The sequence below is a fragment of the Schistocerca americana genome, chromosome 5, assembly GCF_021461395.2.
Source record: "Schistocerca americana isolate TAMUIC-IGC-003095 chromosome 5, iqSchAmer2.1, whole genome shotgun sequence".
NCBI lineage: Eukaryota > Metazoa > Arthropoda > Insecta > Orthoptera > Acrididae > Schistocerca > Schistocerca americana.
Window position 1 is genome coordinate 615,115,257 of NC_060123.1, and position 19,855 is coordinate 615,135,111.

General features: G+C 40.5%; 1 protein-coding gene across 1 annotated transcript in view; it reads left to right on the top strand.

The window, feature by feature from the left end:
- LOC124615581 (cytochrome P450 6k1-like) overlaps positions 1–11,662 on the top strand; it is a 54,956-nt gene extending 43,294 nt beyond the window's left edge. The window contains exons 6-8 of the mRNA XM_047143566.1: positions 2,122–2,343; positions 5,482–5,733; positions 11,278–11,662. Coding sequence (XP_046999522.1) covers positions 2,122–2,343; positions 5,482–5,733; positions 11,278–11,444 — 641 coding nt within the window. The 3' untranslated portion in view covers positions 11,445–11,662. The remainder of the gene's footprint in view (positions 1–2,121; positions 2,344–5,481; positions 5,734–11,277) is intronic.
- The last annotated feature ends 8,193 nt before the right edge of the window (positions 11,663–19,855 follow it).

A 19,855-nucleotide genomic window follows, 5' to 3' on the forward strand; every position in this document is an offset into this window, starting at 1 on the left:
TAAACCTGCCAGTTCCGTTGATGCTATTGGGGATGTATAGGCTGTGTGTCGGCACTGAATTTCAACCTCTCTCTTTTCTCATCGTACAACACAACCACAATACCACCCTCTACACTCAACAGACACACTGAAGACACAACTCTCTCACAGTGTGGAAAGGTGCCAGTCTGCAACAAGGAAAATGTGTCTTCCCAACTAGGCTCAGGTCTCCCTCTGCTAACAATGCCATATGGCTCTCTCTTTCTAACTGGCTGCACACAGATTTAAAAACTAACTTCTTACCCATGGCTACATCCATCTATGCATCTTATTCTCTGCTGTTTTATACCATGCAACTCCCGGGCAGATGTTTACTCTATCTCAGGTACTCTGCTGTGTGGCATGATCTTTGATGTGAAACAGCCTGAAAAACTATTGCCTTGCTGCGGCGTCATTCTTGCAACCTGGTTCATACACTAACTGACTTGTGTACTCCTAGTCAACTAAGGGCAGAAGAGAAATATCAACAGGTCATTTCCAAACTTTACATATGGCACACCACCTTGTTTCCATGCCCACCCCTGTTTTCATACAAGTATCTTACTCCCATAACATTTTTAAACAAAGAATCACATATGTACAAAATTTGGTTGAAATTGTTCCAGGGCTTCTAGAATAATGCTTTTATGCCACCCTTTCTCACCCCCATCCTCACACACAGTAATTTGTTTTCAAACAGCAAGTGTGCCAAGTTTGGAAGACATTGTTTCACAGAGATGGCTGATATGTTATTGTCTATGCACACCCATCCCCTTCCGAACATAGGGGTGCAACACCATCAGGACTGCCACGAATCACCATAGTGACCCCTATGGAATATTTTTTTATATTTTGTCATGGCTTCTCATCCCTGGAGGTATTATGGGTATAATTCCCACATAGTGTTACCATACAAATAATTACACAAATAATGAGTCAGTTACATACAAAATTTGGTTGATATAGCTCCTGGCTTTCCTGAGTTATGCTCCTATATCTCACTCTTTCCACCCCACACCCCACTCTAAGGGAAGCAGGTGACTCTTACACCCACAACGTTTCTCTCCACAAAGTAACGATAATGAATACTAACTGTTGTTGAAATTGATCCAGTAGTTTAGGAGATGTTTAACATACATACAAATATTTTTATACTACACTAGCTTTTTACTTATGGCTATGCCTATGTCCAAATATGTCTGAGTCTCTATTGCTTCATCGAATTAAAAAGGAAAAATTTAAATCTCTTCCCTAATCAACTTTTTCCCTTCTCTTTCTCACTCCCTTCTTCACACTCTGTCCTTCTTCCTCTTCACATGCTCTCCTTCTTACATCTGCCTCCTTACACACTTTTTCCTTTCTCACCTGCCCAGTAGATCTCCTCATCTTTCATGTCTCTTCTACGCCTCCTGCTCTTCACCTCTCTCTCTGTCTATCCCCTCCTCCCCCTATCCTGCATCACCTCCTCCCCCTCTCTTTGTCCATCTCCACCTCCCCTCTCCCTGTCCATCTTCATCTCCTCCTTTCTCTGGTAATTTTCCCCTCCCCCATGTTTCTGGTCTCTCTTCCTCCCCCTTACCTCTGTACCCACCTCCTATGTCATCAACATTCCAATGAGAGCCACAATATTTCTTCATAGACCATAAATGGTGTGTGTATAAGCTCATTTGAAATCAATTCAGTGATTTAGAAGGAGATGTGGAATACACACATACACACACACACACACACACACACACACACACACACACACACCACACACACACACACACACACACACACACACACTACAAGTTCAGTGCTTGATTTGTGTTGATGTACTGATGAAAAGGAATCAGATCCGCACATTTTATGATGTGGTACGAAACAATTTTTTTTATGTGTACAAATATTGTATTTTAACTTTTAAAATGCTCAGAAAAGCATAAAAACAACATTTTAATAAGTCTAAATTTTGAAAACAGCCACCACAAGGTCACAGTACCACAACCTCTGTTTTTCCAAATCAAGCACTGACTAAAACCATTACTTAACTAAAACCATTACTTTCACATTTTATGACATAGTCAGCTGTGACAGAAACTTTTATCTGTCTTTCTATAGAACTGTCAATGGACGACTTGGCAGCACAGGCGTTTGTCTTCTTCAATGCGGGGTTCGAGACATCGTCAACGACGACAAGCTTTACTCTGCACGAACTGGCGCTCAACCCAGATGTACAGAGCAAACTACATGATGAAATTGACACCGTGCTGAAGGAAAACAATGGTGAAATTTCCTACAACACCATCGGCAAAATGACTTACCTCGACAAGGTGGTATCTGGTAAGGAAAATCAATCTTCAATTTCAATTCCACTTTTAAGTAAATGTATTACACTCTATTCAGATATGTTACAGCAGAACCTCCCAGCCCAGGTTTCCATAGTGATTAGCATATTGTGCATACCTTCTTCATCATGTACTGTCATTATACAAGTCAGAATGAGTGGCAGGGTTCACCCACGCACTTATACAGTGATGAAGGAAGGAAGGAAGAAATGTCACAAATTGAGTCCTCAGAAATTGAACATTAGCTTGGACTGCAATTATGAAAGAGAGGGTTCACTTTTAGCCTTCATTTGAGGTGCCATACTGGTCTCAAACTAAACAGATTCAGAGAAATAATAGAACCCATTTCGAAAAACTGTTTAAAGTTTCGAATCTACAGCCTATTTACTGTAAACCAACTATTGATTATGATTCAGACTGGGAGCATATGTATCTGCCCTGCACCCATACAAGAAAAACATCTAAAGAATCTGCCAAATATTGCTTAAAATGACATTCACAACTCACTTACAAATCCGTAAATCTGGGAATTTTGCTTACCATACAGACATTTGAATTTTGTCTCTGCCCACTGATTGACATTACTCAGTACTAAATCCCCACCATTTTCTTGAAATTTGGCGCTGGTGTACTGTTGGTATAAACGTAGAAAAATATAAAATTTTACTGAGATATATCAACTCATTTCTGAATTAAAGAGCTGCAAAACTATCATAAATGGTCCCAAAAATGGGGAACGGCAATTTCTAGAATTGCTGTAGAAGCTACAGACCTGGAATACATACCATTTTACAGAATTTTTCACACCCTTTCACATGGTATACAATAATACATAAAGCAAATTTAAAATTTTAATTTTTTTTTTTTTCCAAAAATTTCCCAGTTTATTCCATGAGTAGCTTGTACTGTTGTAAATTATATATGGTTCTAGGAGACTTTCCTGAAATCTATGCCTTTTGCTAGACCCATCCAGTCCTTTTCTTCACTCCCTTCCCCTTGAGCCCTTCTGCTGGAAAAAGGAGCCACTGACTCCGGGGGCTTCCATAATTATGCCGCTACCGATTAGTGAGTAGATTTTTTATCTGTCCAATTACATTATAGTGTCGAAAATTGTTTGATTTTGTTGTTGTTAAACCTATTTTTGTTAGAAATGTTTTTGAAAAAGATTGTTTTCATAGGAACACTGTCTTTTTCATTTGCAATAACTCAGGATTCAACATGTTTCGGCAAGAATTGATGAATGCAGATGGTGGGTCTTGGGCATGGCTACCATAATGTGCTGAAATTATAAAATGACAAAAATAACAATGGTTATAACAAGGGTTATTTCTGTAATGAATTCTGCAGTTAGAAGAAATGACATTACATTTGTGGAATATTTCAGCTCCACATTTTGCTCTCATTCAGAGCATCAAGAATATTCTACTGAATGAATTACTATTGACCTCCAAAACACTCAATGGTTGACTGTAGACAATGATAAAGATAAACAAAGACCACCCGGACTTGTCAGAGGCAATTAATAAGCCTGTCTCACAAACATGACACTAGCAATTAAGGGTTATACAGCAAATGTTAACCCCACTATATTGTCTCACTGCAATTAGCCATGCAAAGCTACAATGACTAAATGAGAGATTTAGCAGAATCATGGGAAATCAATTCTAGAAGTTTGTGTGGATTCTGAAGTGAAAAAAAGCTCTGTTCTCCACATTCCCATGGACAGTTCAAAGTAGTTCCTCTTTCTCCTCTTCAGACGCCTACACTTGGGCTATAGGTTGTTTTTCTGGCAGACAATCACCTCTGCACACAACACTGGTCTTGATTACAAGTAGCCAATCTGAGTTCCATTTGTTGACTTTCAACTGAATGAATGATGACATATTGTTATGTATGTGCTTGATCATCTGGCACTGTGGAAGCAATGACCTTCCCTCCTCTGAAGAGATCACTGCTACTCAGGAACGGAATGTGACGAGGTGGCCTAGTCACTGTACTCATCACAACCAGGTGAAATGCTTTCTGAATCTCTATTTTATGATCCCAACAGGAAATTAACTGGCTGTTTATTAAAACTGCAAGCAGTTGCCAGTCAGATCCATAACTTACATACAAGCATGAGGGTTTTGTTCCAGACTATGACTACAGCTGCATGCCAGCACAGTAGTAAATAAGGGGGTGCAAGAACAACAGCTGCAACAACCTAGCATAATATGTTCTAGACATGAGGAAACCAATACGGTCATGTTGTTACCCAAACAATTAGGCTAATCCAGAAAGAGATCATACTGGCTAAATGTATAACAGGTACTGCAGTATGATTCATGGGAACTGTTACCAGGAAATTAATCATGAATTGAAAATAGTATCTACCATTATTGCTAGCTAGGTATTTACCACAGCAATCATTGTTTCAGGCCATAGTCTACATCTAACATGAAGAACACTTGAACACACTGCAAATCTAATTGATATGATCAAAGTATTGGTAAGTTGTTGGAAAGAGCAAGTGTGGGCATACTAAAAATGAGATTTGACATGAAGAAGTGACCTACAGACAGGTTATTTACCTGGCTCGGCTGTAAATTCTGTAGAATAGGCAGCAGCATCTGGTGTTGCACCAGCTATGGCGGCAGTGAAATACAAATAAAATCATGATGTGGTTGTTAAAACGAACATTGCTTAATCTTCATAGGAACACCTGATTTCCTCTGCTTGCAACACTTGCTAAACATATGAATCAGTCTGTACCAGAAAGCAGACCAAAATGGATGCCCTAGGGTGAAACTACTTTTACTAATGATGTCTTTGTCCTATAAAAGAAGACTTGTCTCCACCAAAATATAATTCAAACAAAGTGCAGGCACAGAATGAGAGTGAGGTGAGGTGTACTCGTATTTTTATTAGCTTTCTATATGAAAGAACTACCTAAGTTGGGTATACAGCCTCCTTGGATCTAAACTTATTAGTATATCAAAATTTAATTCATATAACTGCTCCCTTTTAATCTTTATTAATTAAATGGTCCTATTATTTAAGGGAATGCTCTCGATGTTTGTCCTCTGATACAGTTCATCACAATTTTATCATATCAAACTATCATTTTGCTCTCCTTTAAATTTTTTTTTTCCAGAGTCTCTCAGGAAATATCCACCAGTACCATTTCTGAACAGAGAATGCAACCAAGACTACAAGATTCCCGACAGTGATGTCATTCTGGAAAAAGGAACTCCAGTAGCACTGTCTGTGCTGGGCCTACACTATGAACCCAAATATTTCCCTGACCCTGATCGTTTTGATCCTGAGAGGTTCTCCGAAGAAGCCAAAGCTAAGCGACACCCCTATGTCTACCTGCCTTTTGGAGAGGGACCACGCATTTGCATTGGTAAGTAGTAAAGATAAGAAACTCTGTGAGTGTAAGTTTGATGTTGAGGCCCGCACACATTACAAATCAAGGCCACTACTTCCTTTCTTTCTACTACATTCCATGAGTCTGATGAGTCTAAGAACAGTGGCACTGTGGTTGCTTCCTACCTATTCAGTCATTCTCTCTCACTGAATTGTGCAGGAGTGTAAGGCTAGTTGTAAAGTTCAGTGTACAATCTTGGTGTCATAAAGTAGCACTATCAGGGCAAAAATAACCAGTTATCAGGATCAGAAAGGTCTAAAGAAAGCCGTGTTTTGTGAAACTGAGGAGGGTGTGAGACATAAATGGAGTGATGCAGTGTATACGACTGCAAATATTCTCCGTATGAGGAAGATGCTCTAGTCCATGCTTCAAATGGAAAACACACAAAGTTTTTCATTGCAAACAAAATGGTTGTGTCCTTATATATTCCACCTCCACCATGTATAAAAATGTGATCTGTCAAAAGAATACATGACTCAGAGCAGAACTACTGTTGTTGCAGCCAAAAACAAACTACTCATGATTCTTTTGGTCATGGCATCTTGTATTTATGAGCTGGTAGTGTGTTGTACTGATTATCATTCATTTTTGTAACTTTTTCAATGAGGACTGCAAGTTTATTTTAATGCTTAACCACCATTTAGAGAATATGTTTGTACGGAGATGTTCATAAATGTATAATATACACGCACACACACACACACACACACACACACACACACACACATACACACACACAAATAATACCCATAAATACACATACATATATAAATTTAATATGTTGTTGTTGTGGTCTTCAGTCCTGAGACTGCTTTGATGCAGCTCTCCATGCTACTCTATCCTGCGCAAGCTTCTTCATCTCCCAGTACCTACTGCAACCTACATCCTTCTGAATCTGCTTGGTGTATTCATCTCTTGGTCTCCCTCTACGATTTTTACCCTCTATGCTGCCCTCCAATACTAAACTGGTGATCCCTTGATGCCTCAGAACATGTCCTACCAACAGATCCCTTCTTCTAGTCAAGTTGTGCCACTAACTTCTCTTCTCCCCAATCCTATTCAGCACCTCCTCATTAGTTATGTGATCTATCCATCTAATCTTCAGCATTCTTCTGTAGCACCACATTTTGAAATCTTCTATTCTCTTCTTGTCTAAACTAGTTATCATCCATGTTTCACTTCCATACATGGCTACACTCCATACAAATACTTTCAGAAACGACTTCCTGATGTTTAAATCTATACTCGATGTTAACAAATTTCTCTTCTTCAGAAACGCTTTCCTTGCCATTGCCAGTCTACATTTTATATCCTCTCTACTTCAACCACCATCAGTTATTTTGCTCCCCAAATAGCAAAACTCCTTTACTACTTTAAGTGTCTCATTTCCTAATCTAATACCCTCAGCATCACCCGACTTAATTCGACTACATTCGAATTATCCTCGTTTTGCTTTTCCTGATGTTCATCTTATATCCTCCTTTCAAGGCACTATCCATTCTGTTCAACTGCTCTTCCAAGTCCTTTGCTGTCTCTGACAGAATTACAATGTCATCAGTGAACCTCAAAGTTTTTGTTTCTTCTCCATGGATTTTAATACCTACTCCGAATTTTTCTTTTGTTAGTTCACTGCTTGCTCAATATACAGATTGAATAACATCGGGGAGAGGCTACAACCCTGTTTCACTCCCTTCCAAACCACTGCTTCCCTTTCATGCCCCTTGACTCTTATAACTGCCATTTGGTTTCTGTACAAACTGTAAATAACCTTTCGCTCCCTGTATTTTACCCCTACCACCTTCAAAATTTGAAAGAGAGTATTCCAGTCAACATTGTCAAAAGCATTCTCTAAGTCTACAAATGCTAGAAATGTAGGTTTGCCTTTCCTTAATCTAGCTTTTAAGATAAGTCGTAGGGTCTGTAATGCCTCACGTGTTCCAATATTTCCACGGAATCCAAACTGATCATCCCCTAGGTAGGCTTCTACTAGTTTTTCCATTCATCTGTAAGGAATTTGTGTTAGTATTTTGCAGCCGTGACTTATTAAACTGGTAGTTCAGTAATTTTCACACCTGTCAACTCCTGCTTTCTTTGGGATTGGAATTATTATATTCTTTAATATACATATATGCATTGGTGGAACAGAACGTGAAAAAGGACATTTTGTCTGAGAAATACAATTTTCAGTACAAGCAAAAAGTTTGATAATGTTCTAAACATCTATTTTCATTTTTTGTATAGTACAGTAATTTACATCATTCTGTCCAATTTGAAACTTGTTTGACTCCAATAGCACTCAAAAATGCCATTAAAAGCAATCAACATTAGTCTTCTGAAAACAGACCTCTCATCATTATGGAGAAAAAACATTGGCCTGACAAAAAGCCTCTTTTCTAAATCTTCAGCTGCATATGCAGTGCTTCACAGAATAGCACCTCCTTAATTTTAGAAGCATTTTAAGGGCTTCAAATTAGCTTTGTGTGAAAGAAGAGCATTATGTGAATAAAACAACACCAAACAAGAGAAGTGGTCCATTTTTATATGAGAACTGTAAATGCCTACAAATGCTACCAGTTTGCAGTTGGCAGACCTAAAGCAACAGCTGACAGTTGTCATTACTGTAGCGATGTAAGCCTACACCTACAACTCATGTTAACCCTGCTGGTTCCGCTGGAAATGAAAATGGTGAAGTTGCTGTGAACAGATGTTGTTCCAGTGGTTGTCAGCCTGAAGACTGATTTGATGCAGCTCTCCATGCTACTCTATTCTGTGGGAGTCCTTCATCTCTGAATATTCTGAATCTGCTTAATGTATTCATCTCATGTTCTCCCCCTGTAATTTTTACCCTCCATGCTTCCCTCCAATACTAAATTGGTGGTGATCCCTTGATGTCTCAGAATGAGTCTTATCAATCAGTCCCTTTCTCTAGTCCGGTTGACCCACAAATTTCTTTTCTCTCCAATTCCATGCTGTACCTCCTCTTAGTTGCATGATCAACCCAACTTACCTTCAACATTCTTGTCACCACATTTCAAAAGGCTCTGTTCTCTTCTTGTGTTCATTGTGTGTGTGTGTGTGTGTGTGTGTGTGTGTGTGTGTGTTTGTGTGTGTGTGTGTGTGTGTGTGTTAACAAATTTCTCTTCTTCAGAAATACTTTGCTTATGGTTTAATTTGACTACATTGCATTAACCTTGTTTTGGTTTTGTTTACGTTCATCTTACATCCCCCTTTCAAGACACTGCCCATTCCATTCAACTGTTCCTCCAAGTCTTTTGCTGTCTCTTGCAAAATTACAATGCCATTTGAGACCTCAAAGTTTTTAGCTTTTCTTCCTAGACTTTAATTCCTACTCCCAATTTTTCTTTGGTTTCCTTTACTGTTCATTCGCTGTACAGGTTGAATAACACTGGGGATAGGCTACAGCCCTGTCGACTCCATTCTCAACCACTGGTTTCTTTTCATGCCTTTCAACTCATATAACTGCAATCTGGTTTCTGCAGAAATTGTACATAGAGTTTCGCTCCCTGTATTTTACCCCAGCCATCTTCAGAATTTCAAAGAGAGTATTCCAGTCAGCATTGTTGAAAGTTTTCTCCAAGTGTACAAATGATATATGTGTAGGTTTGTTTCCATAAACTATCTTCTAAGAGAATTCTTAGGGTCAGTGTTGTCTTGCATATACCCAAATTGATCTTCCCCAAGATCAGCTTCTACTAGTGTCCCCATTCTTCTATAAAGAATTAATGTTAGCATTTTGTAACCATGGCCTATTAAACTGATAGTGTGGTAATATTCACACCTGTCAGCACCTGATTTCCTTGGAATTGGAATTATTATATTCTTCTTGAAGTCTTAGGATATGTTGCTTGTCTTATATCTCTAGCCATTCCTGCTTAGCCATTTTGCACTTCCTGTTAATCTCATTTCTTTGACGTTTGTAATTCCTTTTGCCTGCTTCATGTACTGCATTTTTATATTTTCTCAACTCATCAATTAAATTCAATACATCTTGTGCTTCCCAACAAGGAGAATTCACTGAATTCAAAGAACAACTGAAATTTTATCTTCTGGATAACCACTCCTATTCTTTAGAGGAATTTTTTGGCAGTGTGTGACAATTGGTGTTGCGTTTGATTTTACACATTACTCTGCAAACTTAATCTGAAGCACTGGTATATAACTTCTTGATAGAGTGCCATATGTATCAATTAGACTGTAATCCTTCTATTTTGTTTATATGACTATTATTACTACAGTCATCTGGCTTATAACTGTAGCAGTTGGACCAGACTTTTCTTGTACCTGTCTATGCGTGACTGAGATTGTAAGCTGTATGAGTTATGACCATTTACAAATGGTTATTACTGAAATCATCTGACATGTTCTACATCCTAGTGATATATTTGTGTGATGGATCTATGGAAACTAAAAATAAATAAAATAGGTAAATAGATGATAAGGGATCTCAACTCAATCTATTCTGCATGACAGAGCTTGGTGATATGCAACATATGTAAAACCTTAGTTGCTTTATATTCTTGGAGGTATGTATTGTCTATGCAACCAACTAAAGGCAGTTTGTTTGTTGCCATATGTGTAAAAAAGGAAACACGTATTACAGACCACTGATGATTCTTCCCAAATAAATGAAGCAAAAGGCATATGACAATAAATAAACTACCGTTAATTGGTTGCATAGATGGTACATACCTCCCAAGAGTTAATGTGTCTTCTTTAAAGTAAGTAGCAACCCATATTTTGCTATATTGCTGATACTCCTACCTAGAGTTTGAAAACTTACCTACCTTCTCCTACGTAAAACTGTCATGGCAGGCATGTTTTCTGATCCTTTGCTTCAAGTCTGACGGTGGAAGGTTAGTTGCATAGGCCAGTAGTGGATCAGCCCACTACCAGAGAACTGGGATCTGACCTCACTTCACACTCTATTAGTCTGTAGCACTCTTGTAAATGCATATGTCACAGCACATACCTGAAGCCATATTCTGCAGCCACTGAAGACATGTAGCTGGACTGTACATGGCATATTTCACCGACATTTCTCAATGAAGATGAGTATAGTTTCTCAATTCACTGAGAAACCTCTCATACACATATTACATTGTTGGTTGGGCATATTAATGTTGAGGTCATGATATTGACCTGTTGTCCCACAATTGTCACCTGCATTTCTTCAAATGAAGCGACATTTTTGTTTGTTACTCAGGCTCAAAACACTTGGAAATTGAAAGTTGACAGCCCTGGTCTCTGTGCTGTGGGAGTTGATATTGTCATTGAAAGAAACACTAGAAGTTTGGAGTCTCCTGCAATAGCATATTGAACAAGACCTATCTGGTATATATATATATATATATATATATATATATATATATATACTATTAAAGGGAGATTTTGATGGCATGATAAAGAGAGGCATTGTCTCCCTGATGAAGAGGTGCAGTATATGTTGATTCAGCATAACATGATCATGCTTCATACTTAAGATTTCTATACATGTTTCAGGTATGAGGATGGGCCTGCTGCAAACCAAAGTGGGTCTTGTGAACTTACTTTCAAAGTACAGTGTGCAGCCTACACAGAAGACAGTAGCAAAACTTGATTTCCATCCTAGGTCCTCAATCCTCATGACCAAAAGTGGAATCCACATTCAGTTTGTAAAGCGTTCCTAGGAGGACAACACTGAAGAACAATATGTCCAATTTCACCCATTTTAGTGTTGTTTATATATTTAAGCACTATGATTCATAGATAGTCCTTACACAGTGGCTTTACTGTATAGAAGACTATTGTGCACAGTTGTGTTGCCTCCAGTCTTCAGTATTGTACTTTTAACAGCACATATTATGTTTATGTACTTAATATAAATAAACACGGTTTCTTTATTTCAGTCATAACTACTTATTTAATTAAAGAAAATTATTATTGCAACTGTTCTTTGTAAGATTCCAAAAAAGGGCAATCACAGCAGCCACTATCACAGCAGCCACTATCAGGTGCTGCCATTGAATAGCAACTTTAAACAACTGTCTCCTGGTTGACTGTCCTATCTGACAGATACCGACAGCAGTGCTTTCTCTTTTGTTTTCTCAATGTGATTAATTAATGGTGTGCTTCTGGGTGTTCTGATGAATTTTTCTCTCTTTTTGCGTAAAAGCATACCAATCACCAGTTGCAATGTTGAGGTGCTGCTACGGTACACAAATGGTACATCAGTTGAACACAGCTCTATGCTTTTGTAAAAGAACATTTTGATGTAATTTTATGAGATAGATATTTACAGAAATGAAATTATTTGAATAATGGAGATATTTACTAAAAAAAACTATGGTGACAAAGCATGAAGTTAGTAGTTTGATAGTTCCAAGAATTAGTAATGTTTCTGATGTTCTCAATACCATTCATGTATGACTGTCATATTAATAATATTAAAAATATGTTTATATGTTGTGTCTTATAATTTATTTCAAAAAATTTGCTGCTGCTTTCAAAATACATTTTACTGTGGAATGGCAAATGGTGTCTTTACCATCAGGGCCTATAGGATGAAATTACAACAAATAAACAAACTTTATCATGGTTTGTGCACACAGCAGTGCTTGGAAGCAGACAAAATCTGGCATGTGCCTGGATGGCAGTGGAAAACTATGTAAAAATTACACTCAAGTCTGCCAGTTTACAATGCATCATGCAGATTCTACCTTCTCTTTCCTTCTCATTCCATCTGGTAATTCACCCTTGACAAGGGTTCTGGGTGACTTTTCTGAACACTCTCCACATCCTAATACTCATCAGTCCTTTTCCTTCACTCCTCATCCTTCCCCTTCAACCCTTCCACCAGAAGAAGGAGCCACTGGCTCTGAAAGTTAGTAAATTTCAGCACCTATTTATACATGAGTTCTCCTGTCATCACTGGATCATTAGATTGTTTATTGATCCAGGTGCTTATAGATTCTACTTTACAGTGATTCACCTTCTTGTATTGCAAGTTAGTGCATTTTGTATTTAGCAACATAAAGGGTAGGATCTGACACCACTTTCAAAATAGAACAATACATATAATTAAACATTCATTCATCAGATTACATCTTGTTATTGCAGAAGATTAGATTAAACTGAATACTTGTTTTCGAATAACATATGACATTTTCAACCTTGGACGGAGGAAGTCATCTAATATTTGGGCATGGTGATCACTAATTAATGTTACTCACTGCCATAGAAACCTCCAAAAACATATAGCTCAATGATGCCAAAATGAAGCCATGCAGCCCCACATAGTCATACATCCACAGTGCATGAGTTTCTTATGCAGTTGACAAGGATTACCTTCTGTGCGGTTCTTGATGTTTTTGCATTTTACTGAATATTCTATGAGGTTTTGGGATTGCAGCCAGATCATGATGACTTCTTGCCAAAATATTTTGGCTCACAACCATTCAGCCATCTTCTCAGGTGTCCTTGGTGTCCAGTGGCAGACACCTGAAGATGGCTGAATGGTTGCAACCAAAGTACTGTAGCAAAAAGTCAATGTGATCTGGCTGTGGATTACCTTCATTGAGTGGTGTCTGGCAACCATAATTCTGTTTATGTACACCATAATCTAGCTTAAAATGAGCCTCACCCAACGTTAGTGTTTTTTCACATGTGTGGCTTGCCTTCAAAAAGTTCCAAGAAGCACAAAGTGAAGGCTCATTAGGCAACTTTATTTCGTTTCTTTAGTTTCTGTACAACCCGCAATTTGCTTGAGTGAAACTGCATGTTATTATGTATTAAGTGAAACAGGGAATGATCTGATGCTGTTAGCAGCACCAAGTAATGTCTTATAGCAGAACAGTGAGGTCTTCAGATGAGTGCTTCAAATGCTGCCCCTCCACTTCCTCCGCAGTCTGCTGCATCCTTTGCTGCCCTGGGATATTCTTTTCTGCACAAGATGCAGTAATCCTGAATTGTTGCACCAACCATACAATCATTTTTAATCATGTCTTTTCAACCTGAAATGGGGATATAGAGTTGTTGAACAGTGAAGGGAATCTTGTTATTTTTTAAATACATCAACGGCAAATGCCTGATGTCCAGAATCCCACAAGCCCATAATCAAAAATGGCCATTATTCCTTATTGTAGCAGATGTATACTAATGTATTCTAGCAGACAAAACAGTAATGACATATTATGTGACAAATCTGCTATTCATTCTGTCTCACCATGTACTGCTGATGTCCCTTTATGACCTAGACTCAAATGAACTTGTTGCAAGGTTTTTGTAACTCTTCAACATTGGAATAATATGTGAAATATTGAAATGAAATTTTAATTCTATTTGCTCTAAATCTTTTTGAAATTGCAACTAATATTAATTTCATCAGATCCAACAATGTGGTAGAATTCTTACAGGGGAATGGAAGAGCAAGGGGACAGATGGTAATGCTTCCTGTTGAAAGTAAGATCCAGAATAACAGTTGAATGAAGTGAAATTCCACTTGACATAGATTTGGGATTAAGGTAAAGTAAAGCAAAAGTGAAATATGTAAACAGGTGTAGAAATTAAAACAGTGATTGCACGGTAGCAGAAGAATTTAAATACCTGCATCAAGAAAAAAAGGTTGACATAAAAGGCAGAATAGATGGAAAAAACCTGGTGACTGTTAGTGTGGCACTGAATTTAAAAGCTCATGAAGACAACTCCATTATGATCATGCATGATGAGGGTTAGTAAAAGTCAGAAGCTCTCAAAATATAATTTGTATGTTACGAAACAAGATCAAACCACAAAATTTGAGAGAAGAATACGAAATTTGTACAAAAAATTTAACTTTTATTACCAGATGTGATTAGCAGAGTTTCAGAGCTTAGGTCACTCTAAAATCCACACCTTCTTCTCTGCCATAAGATCAATTGACAATACAAGGAGATATCGGGCTGCAAATTCCCTTATTACTTAACATGATATTTGATCAAATTACATATTTGAAGCATTTCACTTGTCATGCTGCACAGAGCATATTCAAATGTGATGATGATGATGATGTTTGGTTTGTGGGGCACTCAACTTCGGCTACCCCATGGGGCCCCAGCCTTTGCAGCATCTTTTCACTTCCATGTTGCATGTCTATCCTCTTGCTATTCCCCCCCCCCCCCCTCCCCCCCTCGTACCTTGGGTTTGCATTGTCTGTAGCTGACATAAGAACAGTCCCACCACTGTTTTTCATTTTCATTCCCTTTTCCCTTCTTCGTTCACCTTCTCCTATCCTTCCTCCACATTGGCGTATGTGGCTCCTCTTTTCCTTCTTCATCCCTGTGCACTCCTGAAGTCTGGCCCACATGTCTGATGCATAAAAAAGTGACTGGGTAACACTTAATTCCCAGCCCCAGGTCGACAGGCAAGGTTCACACGTACCCTCTGGTACAGACCAGGCCCAGGGAGCTGTTACGTTCCCAAATTGCCGATTGGTCCCTCTGTCAGGTGTTTGAGGGGGTATGAACTGAGGTGTGAACAATCACCTAAGGTGGGTGCACCCCATTGTGAAGGGGGCCCCAATGGGAAGGAGCACACCCTCAGAGGCACTGGTGGATTTTCTTGCAATGAGCCAATCAAATTCACAGTTAACATCTACAAACTGTAAACAGAAAGAGGCTCACAATTCAAAGACCCTGCCAGCTGCATCATGATTCCTCTTGGTTTCATTTATTGAAAATAGACAGTCTCTCACAAAAGTAAATCTGTTTATTATTCAAAAGGTGTTGATGAAATTGCCGGCCCTGTGAAATTTGGCTCTGGTGTATAGAATGGCATTTTGCTTTTGGGGACTACTTCTGATTCTCAAGCACAACCAATGCTTGCCACTTTCCTTCTCCACAACTATCCTGTTTGTGTCAAAGCCCATAAAACTCTAAACTCTTCCCATTGTGTTATTTACACTAGGCTGCTTGATGGTCTGACTGAGGCCAAAATCCAAACATACCTCTCTGATCAGGGTGTCATTGCCATCCATCTGGTGATGAAAAAGGTAAATGCATCCTTAGTGCCCACACACTCTCTTTTTCTCATCTTTGATAGAGTGGTGCTTCCATCCAAGATCAAAGCAGGCTATGAAGTTATCACAGTCCGACCACACATTCTGAACCTAATGCACAGCTACCACTGCCATCATTTCAACCACACTCGAATGTCTTGTCAACACCTGGCCAAATGTGTAGCCTGTGGTAGGAATGCATACAAGAGTGATCGTCTGCCTCCTTCTGCCTGCTGTAGCAACTGCAATGGCTACAATGCCACCACCTCTTGAGATTTACCCACGTATCCCAATGAGGGAGCTCTACAGGAGATCTGGGTAAAGGAAAAAGTTCCTTATTTGGTCACTCGAAAGTTCTTCACTAGTCAGAAACCCTGCGTTCTACCATCTGGCACTTACAGTACTGTTCTTGTTACATCTCACTCCATGAAGGACATGGCCATGCAGACATGCAACCTCAAATTCAGCTCTGACATTGTGAAATCATGCAGTGTCATGAAAGCATCACTGTCCCCTCATCCAGCTGTGCAACAAAACATCAAACCCGGCAAGCCAGAAAGGACAGAAGAAGTACTCCCGTAAGGACTTCCTGCATCCCTCCAGCCAGCCAACACCTGAGTCTTCCTCTGCTAACCAGAAAGGCTCAAAGAAGTCCAACAAAGGCAAAAGGTCTTCTTCTCCTTCACCGACTCGATGGTGTCACTATGTGATACCTTTGCCTGGCTGGCCTCCGTGTCGCCAGTGCACACCACCTACCATTTTTCTGTGTTGATCCGCAAGCCAACAGCACAAGAAAGCCAACACTACTGTGGACCTCATGGTGCAGGATCCTCCTTCCTCTGTGCCCTGTAGCAGCGAGTCTTCGCAAACTGGCTCTAGGCAGCCCTCGAGGTGACACCCCTTCAGTTTTTCCTCATCATGACTCTGCTCCAATGGAACGTTCATGACCTTTGATCCAACAAAGAGGATTTATGGTTGCTTTTAGAATAGCAGCATCCACTTGTACTCTGCCTTCGGGAAACGAAATTGCATCCTCACAACCACTATGTGATACCTTTGCCTGGCTGGCCTCCGTGTCGCCAGTGCACACCACCTACCATTTTTCTGTGTTGATCCGCAAGCCAACAGCACAAGAAAGCCAACACTACTGTGGACCTCATGGTGCAGGATCCTCCTTCCTCTGTGCCCTGTAGCAGCGAGTCTTCGCAAACTGGCTCTCGGCAGCCCTCGAGGTGACACCCCTTCAGTTTTTCCTCATCATGACTCTCCTCCAATGGAACGTTCATGACCTTTGATCCAACAAAGAGGATTTATGGTTGCTTTTAGAATAGCAGCATCCACTTGTACTCTGCCTTCGGGAAACGAAATTGCATCCTCACAACCACTTTGAGCTTTTCCACTTGTTTCCAGTTCATTTTGACCTTCCCCTCAAGGTTGACATTCCATCTCATGGGGGAGTCATGCTGCTTATACAGGATGATGTTCATAGTCAACCCATCTCCTTAACTACCCATCTTCAAGTTGTTGTAGTTTGCCTTTTCCTTCCTCACTTGACCTTTTCCCTTTGTACCATTTATAGCCCTCCATCATTTGATGTAACCAGGGCAGACTTTCTCCAGTTTACTGGGTAGCTACCTCATCCATTTATGCTGCTCGGTGACTTTAAAGTGCACAATCCCCTTTGGAGTTCTCCCAGAACCTGTCAGAGAGGTTCTCTCGTGGCTGACCTTCTTAATCAACTTACCCTCTTCTGCCTTAACACTGGAGCTCCTTTCTGACTCCTCCCACATCTATTCCCATTTTGACCTACCTTCTGCACTGTGCCCCAGCTTGCCCATTGTCTCAAGTGGTCCATTCTTTCTGACACCTACTCAAGCAACCGTTTCCCGTGTGCTACCCATTTGCTGACTCCTACCCCACCAGCATATACACCAAAATGACAGCTCACTAAGGCCAACTGATGGCTTTACTCCTCCCTGGTGACCATCAACGAACAGCATCTCCCCAATTGTGATGAAAAGGTAGAATATCTTACAAATGTTATCCTTAACACCACAGAATGTTCCATTCCTTGCAATTCCTTTCTATCACGCTAGGTCCCAGCCCCTTGGTGGACTGAGGCATGCCACGGTGAAATTTGTGAGTGGAGACACGCTCTCCACATTTTTAATAGTCATTATACGATGGCAAACGGCATTCATTATAAACAGATGCATGCACACTGTCCTCATGTTATTCGGGATAGCAAGAAACTAGCTGGATTTCATTCACTAGTTCTTTTAACAGTTCCACGCCCTCCTCTGTTGCGTGGGCCAACCTCCAAAGCTCTCTGGGATCAAGATCCAGTCCCCAGTTCCCATCCTGACAGTGGCTGATGATGTCAATGTGGACCATATTGCTATCTTCAGCACCTTGGGCAGCCAAATTGTGGAAATTTCAAGCTCTTCCCACTGTCACCCTGCCTTCCTCCATCAGAAATAAGTGAAGGAGGCTCAAGTGATACCCTTTTCTTGTCAGAATCGTGATTGCTACAATGCCACCGTTACTATGAGGGAGCTAGATCATGTTCTCACTTCATCCCAATTCTCTGCTCCAGGGTCAGATGCTGTTCTCATTCAGATGTTGCAGCACCTTTCTCTTGTGGGTAAGCACTTTCTGCTTAATACGTACAACCACATCTGAGCAGAGGGCACTTTTCCCAGACGCTGGCATGAAGCCACTGTCACACCCATACCTAAGCCCGGTAAGGACAAACACCTTCCTTCTAGCTACTGCCCCACCTCTCTCACCAGCTGTGTTTGCAAAGTGATGGCACATATGATTCATGCCCGGCTGGTATGGTAGCTCAAGTCTCACAATTTACTAACCACTGCACAGTGTGGATTTTGAGGGCACCATTCTGCAGTTGACCATCTCATCGCTTTGTCCGCCTGTGTCATGAATGATTTTCTGCTGAAATCCCAGATTGTGACCATGTTTTTCAATTTGGAGAAAGCCTACGACTGCTGCTGGATGACTGGTATCCTCTGTACTGTCCACACATGGGCTTCTGTGGCTGCATGCCCCGTTTCCTTGAGGAACGTTTAAGAGACCGAGTTTCCAAGGTCCTTGTGGGATCTGCCTGCTGTTTGCATGAATTTCTGGTGAGGCAATTGGTTTCTCCCACCATCTTTACATCTCGGGCCTATGGCTCTTATGTTCATTGAAACTATGAAATTCCTGGGCTCATGCTCGATAGGAAACTCTATTGGTCCTCCCATGTGTCTTACATGGGAGACTGCTGTACATGGTCCCTCAATGTCCTACATGTCCTCAATGGTACTTTCCAGGGTGCAGATTGAACCATTCTCCTCCATTTGTACAGGTCCCTTGCCTGTTTGAGACTAGACTACAGGTGCTTTGTTTATGCATATGCACGTCTGATCCTCTTACACCACCTCAATACTGTCCACCATTGTGGCATCTGTTTGGCCACTGGTGCCTGTTACCTAGCCTGGTTGAGTCTGTATGCAGAAACTGCTGAACTACCACTGTCCTACTGCCATGACTTTCTTCTCAGCAGGTATGCATCCCATCTGTCTGTCATGCATAGCCACCCATCCTATGTCACCTTCTTTGATGACTCTGATCACCAGTATGGGGCACATCCCTCTTTTCTGTTACCTCCTGGAGTTCACTTTTGGCTCTTGCTCTGGTAGCTTAACATCACACTACATATCCGCCCCTGGTAGCCGAGTGGAAGACCAAGAGGCATGTATTTGCATGTTTAACCTTGGTAGACAGCAGGTATGGTAGACGGAGGGGTAATTGGAAGATGAATGTCTCCCACCTGCGAGATACAGAATGCCGACACATGGTGGAGGACGTGTGGCATGGCTGCCTCCGTCAACAAAATTCTTTCAGTTCCGTCCTGCAGTGGTGGATCGAGTGTGCTAAGCCAGCTTTACAGAGGATGTTAATAGGTTATGGGAAGGAGGTTTCTCAATGGCAGCGCACGACCACTGAGTTTTACTTTACGGCTCTCCGGGAACTGCTAGCTCAACCACCTACACAAGAACGCCAGACGGC